The 10,352-nt window shown below is 46.2% G+C and overlaps 2 protein-coding genes across 2 annotated transcripts; one reads left to right on the forward strand and one right to left on the reverse strand.

Moving 5' to 3' along the window:
* The first annotated feature begins 6,535 nt into the window (after positions 1-6,535).
* On the forward strand, positions 6,536-7,265 carry LOC132383855 (histone H1-like). Its single transcript, XM_059955053.1, has one exon. It carries the CDS (start codon positions 6,536-6,538, stop codon positions 7,166-7,168), a length of 633 nt encoding a protein of 210 aa, XP_059811036.1. The 3' UTR covers positions 7,169-7,265.
* A 134-nt stretch (positions 7,266-7,399) lies between these two features.
* On the reverse strand, positions 7,400-9,290 carry LOC132383872 (histone H3). The gene has a single exon (XM_059955071.1). The coding sequence runs from the start codon at positions 8,679-8,681 to the stop codon at positions 8,271-8,273; it is 411 nt and encodes a 136-aa protein (XP_059811054.1). The 5' UTR covers positions 8,682-9,290; the 3' UTR covers positions 7,400-8,270.
* Positions 9,291-10,352: the final 1,062 nt, after the last annotated feature.

Consider the following 10,352-nt stretch of genomic DNA (forward strand, 5'->3'; position numbering starts at 1 on the left):
ATCAGCCATTTCCTGTGAAAAAGACTACGTGCTTTTACCCTGTCTATGCTCCTCATAATCTACAGACCTCTACTAGGATCATCTCTGAATCTGCTCTGCTGCAGGGAATAAAATACTAGTCTATACAACCTCTCCTTGTAACTCAGACTCCCCAGGACAAAGCAAATATCTGCTATTTTTCTTTCTCCCTGCACTCTCTCTAGTTTCAGAACAGTTTCCTACCAACACTATACACAATATCCCCCGTCAGTCCTCACCAAAGACTTTTATATTTACAGCATATTTTCTCAAATCAAAGAGAAACCTTCTCATCTCTGCAATGACTGAAGAAGGCCAGCAGGTCAAACACCATATCTAACTGAGATGTCACTTTCAGTGAACTATGCATTCACATGGACATTGTTTCTATAAATTACTAACAAAAAGATCCCAGCACCTAGAGGCGCACAACTAGACAGAGACCTCCAGTTTGAGGCACAGCCCTCAACCGTCAGCCTCTGCTTCCTGTCACTGAGGCAATTATGAAACCAATCAACTATCTCCCGTGGATTCCATCTCTCAGATCTAACCTCCCAGACCAGAGTCAAAGGCCTGTCTCCCGTCCATTTAGACAACATCCACAACTAACCTCATCTACGCACTTGTGAAACTCCTCAAAGAGCTGCAAGATAATTGTCCGACATGATTTCCCTTGCACACAACTGTGCTGTCTGTCTTGAATCAGACCAAATGTTGGTAGATCCTGTTTCTCAAAACCTCCTCCAATAAATTACCCAACACTGATATCAGACTGATGGGCCAGTAGTTTCCTGACTAGTTTCCTGGCACTGCATTAAAACAAAAGACCTTAAGTTATTGGAGCAGGATTGGGTCTTTTGGCTCATCCAGTCTGTTCCATCATTCCATCATGCCTGATTTATTATTCATCCCAACACCATTCTCTGCCCTTTTCCCCTTAAACTTTGATGCCCTTAATAATAATTAAATCATCCTAACCTCTGTTTTAAATAGACCTACTGACTGCCTTCATGGCCGCCTGTGCCAATGAAATGTATCGATTGATCACCTTCTGAATACAGAAATTACTCATCTCTATTCTAGAAGGGCATCTTTGTATTGAGGGTGTAGTCTGGTTCTAGACTCTTCTATTATTGGAAACATCATCTCATATCAACGCTACCTACGCCTTTCAACATTCAATATGTTTCTATATGATGCTCCCTCATTCTTCTAGACTCCAGTGACTACAGGCCCAGATCTTCAAATGATCGTTATATCCTAACTGTTTCAGACTTGGGATCATTCTCGTGAATTTCCCCTGTAAACTCTGCAATGTCAGCACAGCCTTTCTTAGAAAAGTGACCCAAACCTGCTCATGATACTCCAAATAAGTTCTGGCTAAAGCTTCAGCTTTTATATTCTAGTTCTTTTGGAATGAATGCAAATATTGCATTTGCCTTCCTTACTAGCATCTAAATGTGCACATTAACCTTTAGGGAATCCTGCATTAGGAGCCGCAAAGTCCCTTTACATATCTGATTTCTGTTCTTTCCCTGATTAGATGGAGTCTATGCCTTTATTCCTCCTCCCAGTGTTCATGACCACACACTTCCTTACACTGTATATTGTCTGGAACTTCTCTGTCCATTCTCTAAATCTGTCCAAGTGCTACTGCAGACTCCCTGCATCCATAACACTGCCTGCCTCTCTGTCTATTTTTGATTCATCCACAGACTTGGCCTCAAAACTGCAAATTCCACGTTAGTCACTCTCCAATCATGTCTAACCTCAACTGATGCCTGTGGTGAAGCAACAATCTCTCCCGTGGCCTCTACAGTGTATTCTCTAACTTCTCACAAAATACAAGAATGTACCTGAAAGGCCCGGTAGGTTTAACAACCTTAAAGCATCTTATGGCCTCCAATATAGATCCCTGCTAACTTGAATGTGGTCGAAGATATCACATCTGATTCATGCCATTTCCGTAACTCCATCACTTTCCATAATTTTCTCAATGGTGATATAACTGTCAAAAATATTCATGGAAAGCCTCTCCCATATCCTTCAGTTCCACACACAGATGGCCATCCTCATCTCCAAGTGGATCAATTCTGTCCAAATTCCCTTTTCCTCTGAATGTACCGAGAGAATCTCAGGGGATTTTCCTTCCAAATCCTGATCTTCTCCTATTGTAGTCCTAACTTTTATGAGAGATGCTATGTCTAATAATATTCTTGAACAATTCCCCTGGCATTGATCCAGGTCTCACCATTTCATAATTTCCTGGGTTGACTCTGTTGCCGGAGGAACAACATGCCCTGGAATTTCAGCATTCCCTTCTCTGATCTCACTATCCTCCAGGACCACATTGATGAATACTAATATGAAGTAGTGGTTTAGTCCCTCACCCACTTCAGAAGTAAACTTTCTCCTTTGTCCTTGTTTTGTTGTACCCTCTCCATAGTGCCCCTTCTCCCCAAAGTTATTTCCTGTCCCCGTTTGACACGTCTGATTCTCTGTTTAACTTCTCTCTTGCTTGCTTCATATTGCCAGAGGCCTTCTCCAATTTATACATCTGAAACATTCCTTATCTTTCATTTTCTATCAGATTGAATTCATAACATCTCCTACCCCTGTGCCAGACTTTACCAACCTTGTCTTTCTTCCACATAGAAACAGTCTGAATTCTGACCTTTAACCACTAGTCACATGTCAAATGTGGATGGACAAAACACAGCTGCACCCATTCCCCTCACCTCAGTTCCTGTCCAACACAGTTTCCCTTAGTTATATACCGATTAACCACATTACCTCTATGACGAGTCCTGTGCTTACTTACTGCTCTCAGAATGAAATTTCTATCTGTTGCCAGGCTCATTTTCCAATACAATGCCTTCTGTAACCCACTTCCCTGGTTAGACTACCCACTTCTATGTTAAGAAACATCCCAGTATTCTTCTAACATACACAATGATATCTAAACCCCTGAGTCTAAGGGAGTCCCAGTCAACTGGGGAAATTATTCACCCACTGCAACGACCCTGTTGCTTTTACATCTTTCATGCCCTGCTACATTTCAGTTTCTTTACCTCCTGCTGGCATTTGGGAGGCCAGTAGCACAACTCCATTGGTGAATGCACCTCTCTTATCCTGAGCTCTATTCACACTGGATAAACCCTCCAGTGTGTTCTCTCTTAGTCCCTCACCCACAATTCCATATAAAGGCTGATCTGCCATCAGCCTCTTCTTGTATGTTGATCCCACTTCCCTGATTTTATAAACACTTACCTTGCTCCACGTTAAATCTTTATGGTCATCCAGCGTCTCCACTCCTCTCAGTTAGGGGATTCTAGTGTTTGTTATACAGTGTTTTGTTTGTTTTATCATGTCTGGTCTTGTCAAACAGTGCAGGCATGTTCTTTGGTTTCCTGCAGTTCACAATTTTGTGCACCACAGTCACAAACAGTCATATGATTATGTAGACAGAGAGGGAGTTTAAATGAAGTGAACATGGGCAGTTGGCATATTTTGCATGTTATCGTTCCAAGGGAATCGTTTGATTGTGCATATTTAGGCACTTATCAAGATCCAATAAAAAGAAGTTAGATTTAAAGAGAGCAGTCATTGTATGAGTGGGCCAAAATTGGAGTGGGGAGATGAGGCTTTGGCACATCTGAGAGGTGTAGGCAAGAAAGATAAGTTTTTCTTTATTCCTTACTTCTTCTGTATTACTCATTTGAAGCAGAAAGGATGCCAGACAAGATACTGCCTAATATCAGCGTCACAAAATTGGGTTGATAGAAGGTGACAGAGGGTGGTTGTGTCAGCTTATCATTCAGGTTGGAGGCCTCTGACCAGTGACGTTCACAGGGATCGGTTCTGGTACTGTCATTTGTCATCGATGTGAACACTTTCTCTGACATTGTTGTGAACGTGATTAGTGAGTTTGCAGATGACAGCGATGCTGTTGGTAGAGTGGGATCCCGAATGGGATGGGGACGAACTGGGGAAGTTGGCCAAAGAATGGCAGATGGATGTTGATGTGGACAAGTATGAACTCTTGCATTTTGAGAAGTCCAAGGGAAGGACCTGCACAGTAAATTCTGTTCCTTGGAGAGTATTGCAGACAGAGTGTCCATGGAATACAGGAACATCATTCACTGAAAGTGACAACACAGGTAGTCAGGATGGTGAAGATGATGTTTGCCCTATTTGTCTTCATTGGTCAGGGAAATGAGTTACAGGATTTGGGATGTCATATGACAACTGTAATCGTCGAAGTGAGATTGCACTGTAATGTGCACAGTTCTAGTCACCCAGCTACAGGAAGGATGTCATGAAGCTGGAAAGTGTGGAGGGAGGTTTGAGGAGGGTGTTACTGACACTGGAGGATTTGAATTATTTGCAGAAGTTTGGACAGACTGGGACTATCTTTCTCAACTGAGAGATTAAGGAGCTGACCAGTGACCATCCAAAGCTTTACAAAATCAGTACGCGATAACTGTTTGTGTCAGGGTAGGGAAGTATAAATTTATAGGACAATTGTTTAAGGTGTAGGGGAAACATTTAAAGGCTACCTGACTGGTGGGGGGATGCTGCATGTTTGATGAAGGAGACCAACACTGCAGTAATGTGACGGATTTGATGAGATTTTCTAAGTAAAGGATTCAAATAAAATGATGAATGGTGATTTTGATGGGATTACACTGCTGGCCTCCCAATAGGCTGAGATATTGTGGAGCAGACATGTTGGTAAATCACACAAAGGTGTAATGGGAACAGGCTTACAGCAGTCGGGCATATTGACATCCCCAGCATTAACCAGATTGCCTTTGTATGAAAAGCTTCAGTTTCCAGGAGTAATTTGGCAGATGCAGGATCAGTTCATCCCTCAGCAGGAACAATATATGAAAGGGAGAATGAGGCAATCATCACCAACAATAGAAGACAAAAGCAGCATAAAATAACATGAGAGAGCAGAGAATATCACAAAAGTTAGTGGGAAGCTAAAGGATTAGGGAACTTAAAAAGAACAGAAGGTAACTAAAATTGTAATTTGGAGAGAACAGATGAATTATTAAAGTAACTGGCCAATAGTATAAAGGAGAATACAAGATTTTTTTCAGACATTTAAAGAGTAAAAGAGAGGCAAGACTGGATCAGGTTTCAGGTTTCCCATTCTCACCTTCAGAATCACATCCCTCCCTGATCTTCTGTTACACTGTTTAGTTTATTCAGTATTTCTTATTTAACCTGGCAATCTTGATCATTTAGTGAAGAGGGCCACAGCGTGGCAAATGCATTTCAATACAGATAAATGTGATGCAGTGCACATTGCAAAGTCAATCCAGTGTAGAACTTACACTATGAATGGTCGGTCATTAGGGAGTGTATTGGGCCGGAGAGATTTAGGGGTAAATCTCTCACACACAGTTCATTGAAAGTGGTGTCACTGGTAGACAGGGTGGTGAAGAACTGGGTTTAACATGCTGGTCTTCATTAGTCAGGGGATTGAGTATATCAGTTGGGACATTATGTTACAGTTGTGTAAGTGACTGGAGGTCACACTTATCGTTTTGTGTACAGCTCTTGTCACCGTTTTAGGAAAGGTGGTTAAACTGGGGAGAGTGTAGAGAAGACTTCCAAGGATGTTTCCGGGATCTGAGATTCTCAGTTACACAGAGATGTTGGTCGGACAATGTCCGTTGTTCTTTATTCTTTGGTATCAGAATCATTTACCACCGTGTTACATGACAAGGAATCTGTCTTTTTATTTTGACAGTAGTACAATGCGATGAAGGTGCAGATGTGAACATTGTATCGGCAGAACGCCAAGAGATTCTGGGAATCGTGAACAACGCGGACAAAATGCTGGGGGAACCCAGCAAGTCAGGCAGCATCTCCCACCAGAGTCTTGATGGCTGTTTATTCCCACCATTGATGCTGCCTGACTTGCTGATTTCCGCCAGCATTGAGTGTGTACTGTGTCAGAGAGAGTGAGTTAAAGGAGCGGGCGGCTTAGACCAGTGTCCCTGTGTTTGTGAGTCCGAACACATCGTAGGATTCCTCAGCGCCTCCTGTAGAAAATGAAAAGATGTTTTTTTGATACGGAAGCACCCACTCCCCGGCTCGGTCTCGAAGAGGGAATTAACTGCAAAGTTTTAATTAGTTTAAATAATTCAGCCAAAAAGCAGAGAACAGGTCTACGATCGGGAGAGAGAACGCGGGCAATGAAGTAACGAAACGGGTTAAAATAGAAAGCGCTGCCTTTAATCCCGATTAAACTTCTTTCCAGCGAACATTCTGGCCTCAGAGACAGACAGGGACTAGTCCGAGTCTCCGCAGCGTCCGATTTGAATTGGAATCGGCGAGTTTTTGAGGAGAGAGAAGCACAGAAAAATGAAGCTGCCTGGAGCAGAAAGCAGGATGTCTCCGCCCCGTCCGCTCGCTGCCTTTAAATTGCTCTGCGCCGCCGCCTTTCGCTTCATTTCTCATTCAGTTCTGATTGTGAGAAGGATTTATCAGAGTCGCCGACATGACCGAGACAGCACCCGCCGAAACGGCTCCTCCAGCCGCACCCGCCGCCGCAAAGAAGACTCCCAAGAAGAATGCGGCTGCCCGGAGCAAACCAACCGGTCCCTCGCTGGGCGAACAGATCGATAAGATCGTGGCGGGTTGTCACGATAGGAAGGGTATGTCCGGTGCGGCCATCATGAAGGCTCTGGTTGACAGCGGTGTCGATGTGGTGAAACGTCGCCCCCAGATCAAGATGAGCATCAAGAGGAAAGTGGAAAGCGGCTCCTTGGTTCAGATGAAGGGTTCTGGTCTTTCGGGATCCTTTAAATCCGGTAAAGGGAAAAGTGCCGTGAAGGTGGTGAAGAAAGCGAAGAAGCCATCGGCAAAGAAATCTCCAAACAAGAAATCTCCCAGCAAGAAGCCTGGCGCCAAGAAACCAGCGGCTAAAAAAGCGGGAGGTAAGAAACCAGCGGCTAAGAAAGCGGCAGCTAAGAAACCCGCGGCTAAGAAAGCGGCAGCTAAGAAACCAGCGGCTAAGAAAGCGGCGCCGAAGCCCAAGAGCCCCAAGAAAGCTGCAGCCCCGAAGACGAAGGCGGCCAAGAAGCCGAAGTCGAAATCCGCGAAACCCAAGAAGACAGCAGTCAAAAAGTGAATTGAGAATCCACCATATGTAACTATCTGAACCCAACGGCTCTTCTCAGAGCCACCCACATCTCAGAAAAGAGCTGATTCAAAGTGTTGTGATTCCCGTCCCGGGTCTGACTGAGCTTTCCGGGGGAATTTCTCACATAGAACCGGAGATTGACGATACCTGACATATGGTGAGGCCGTGCCGAATCAGTGTCTGAAATGAGACACGGATGCCCGAGCTGAGATTGGGAGATAAGGGATGTGGGCAGTTTTTGGCCCAATTCCTTCTCCGATGCCGGGAGAGAGTGACTGAGACATTGACAGCAGCGGAGATTCAGCTGAGTTGATTGGGAACTGCTGAAACCTACGCGAGAGGGGAGGGGGCGTGTTGAGAGAGGGATCCGTCTCTGGGACGGACTGCAGCGAGAGGATATATGATAAATTACCCGGTGGCATTGCCGACTGACCTTCATGCAGGCCCCAGCTACAAAACTACATTGTTAATTTACACAAAACACCAATAACAAAAATGTACAAGAGAATGAAATCTAATTTAAAAAATCACTATTTCCTGGTAGTCACCGCCCCCCCCGAAATCCCTCACTATACCCCTCGCGTCGGCATGCTCCACTCCAAGCACAGCGGAGACGAACGTATCCCCATGTCCAAAGCAAACAAAACGGTAACAGCCGCACCAGCTGTACATGACAGGTTTGTGGGAGAAGTGAAGGGCCAGATGAGACCCTGACAGGGAGGGAAGCGCGTTAATCTCTGGATGCATTCAAGAGAGAGTGAGATAGAGCTCTTAAAGATAGCGGGGTCAAGGGAGAGGGCAGGAATCGGGTACGGATTGTATATGATCAGCCATGATCACAGCGTATGGCGGTTCTGGCTAGAAGGGCCGAATGGTCTAATCCTGCACCTACTGTCCATTGTCTATTACTTCCTATCCCTCGCCGAATTACCCTGTCTGCACAGAACTGATGCTCGAGGTCAATTAGTGCAAAATCGATCGGCAGGGCAGATCGCTACTACAATAATGATGAGCAAGCTACAGCCCTTCCCTTTGCCGTGGTAGTGGCTCTTAAAAGAGCCTTTTCTGGTGTTCGGCGTGCAGGCTGGTCTTAGGCGCGCTCCCCGCGGATGCGGCGGGCCAACTGGATGTCCTTGGGCATAATGGTGACTCGCTTGGCGTGGATGGCGCACAGATTAGTGTCCTCAAAGAGCCCGACCAGGTAAGCCTCACTTGCCTCCTGCAGGGCCATGACGGCGGAGCTCTGGAAACGCAGATCGGTTTTGAAGTCCTGAGCGATCTCCCGGACCAGGCGCTGGAAGGGAAGTTTGCGGATGAGCAGCTCGGTGGATTTCTGGTAGCGCCGGATCTCCCTCAGAGCCACGGTGCCGGGCCGGTAGCGATGAGGCTTCTTCACTCCGCCGGTGGCAGGAGCGCTCTTCCGCGCCGCTTTGGTCGCCAACTGTTTGCGAGGAGCTTTTCCGCCAGTCGATTTGCGCGCTGTCTGCTTGGTGCGGGCCATTCTGCTTCGGAAGTGAGAACACAGACTGAAATACAGGAACAAGTTAGACGAAACGAGCTCCAGCACAGGCTTTTATACCGCTGGGAAGGGCCGTCCCATCGCTTATGATTGGCTGAACACCGACTGTCTATTAAAGTATCCACTTGCTGCGATTGGTTTATTAATTTCAAGCAGGCTGGCGGCGAATAACAATTTAGGACAAAATGGGAAACTGTTAACTGGCGGTCGGACTTCATCCAATCGGAATGCACTGTGATTGGCGCTCGATTAATTTCAAATCGCCCGCCAATTTCAGCGCACCCAGCAATGGTGCATGATAAATTTTTATAATTTACAATTAATTCTATCACGGATTATACATTTTCAGTTTCATTTAATATCTAAATCACTCAGTTAAAATTTGAATGCATAATTACGGAATTGTTCCTCTAAACGAGGGAACTTATTTCTGACCCAGACGGACGGGAAGATTAAGATCAATACAAATGCATTCAGCATTTACGGTAATCACCGTCTGTCAAAGCAGAATCGCGGCTAAATTTCAAGCGGAACAGAGAAATCGATTTCAAATGTCAATAGATGAATACAGTAGGATCGATAAAAAATAATTAAAAGGTTGTGGACACAGCTCCGTCTGTGAGGCGGTGGGTGGCTCTTAGAAGAGCCTTTGTGTTGTTCTCGGGAGGAAGTGGGAGTTTTTCAGCCGCCGAAGCCATAGAGAGTGCGGCCCTGACGTTTCAGAGCGTACACCACATCCATGGCAGTGACCGTCTTGCGCTTGGCGTGTTCAGTGTAGGTGACCGCATCCCGGATCACATTCTCCAGGAAAACCTTCAGCACCCCGCGGGTCTCCTCGTAGATCAGACCCGAGATCCGCTTGACGCCGCCACGGCGAGCCAGACGCCGGATGGCCGGTTTGGTGATGCCCTGGATGTTATCACGGAGCACTTTACGGTGCCGCTTGGCTCCGCCTTTGCCCAGTCCTTTGCCTCCTTTCCCTCTGCCAGACATGATGCTGCTTCACTCAGGTCGCTGCTCAGTGACAAACCGACTGCTGATGTCTCCTTTTATACACAGCGCCCCTACCTGCCCGAGAAACGCGCAGAGAGACAGAGGCGGGGAGGGGAGGAGACACAGTCAGAGTGACGGACAGAGCCGAGAGCGGCCTCTCATCGTCTAGCACCGCCTTCACTTTATTACGCCCGCCATTATCCGACACAAAGCGCTTCAGCAGAAAAAAAACTCCCTCACACACAACATACAGGCTGGAGGATTTCTGGAAATTTGCTGATTCGCCTGCTTTAAATTATAGGAAGTGCTTTTCCATTTCGCAAATACCCAAGAGGTCTCTCCCTCCCCGGCCCCATGACCAGTGCGAGCGCCCTCACACACAGCAGTTGGTGGCCGAGGGTGCAGTCACTTCCAGTGATGAGAGGGTTAATTCATTAGAACGACTATTCCTCTGGGTCGCGAGGGAAATGAAAGTCCGGTCACACAAAGGAACAGGATACATAGGCAGACACAAGGATATATATACCGTACTTCTGATGTCTTCTAAAGCCCAGGTGAAGTGGTGGCTAAGGAGCTGGTGCGAGGTGGGTGGGGGCTTCACGTACAAGGATCATTGCGGTCCCGAAGGAAAGGTGAGACAGGTCCAAGGAGGAGGGGAGC

The sequence above is a fragment of the Hypanus sabinus genome, chromosome 31 (genome assembly GCF_030144855.1).
Source record: "Hypanus sabinus isolate sHypSab1 chromosome 31, sHypSab1.hap1, whole genome shotgun sequence".
In the NCBI taxonomy this organism is placed as follows: domain Eukaryota; kingdom Metazoa; phylum Chordata; class Chondrichthyes; order Myliobatiformes; family Dasyatidae; genus Hypanus; species Hypanus sabinus.

What these genes read in the sequence shown, in the direction of transcription:
- LOC132383855 (XM_059955053.1), top strand. Translation starts at nt 6,536, where the DNA reads ATGACCGAGACAGCACCCGCCGAAACGGCTCCTCCAGCCGCACCCGCC.
- LOC132383872 (XM_059955071.1), bottom strand. Translation starts at nt 8,681, where the DNA reads ATGGCCCGCACCAAGCAGACAGCGCGCAAATCGACTGGCGGAAAAGCT.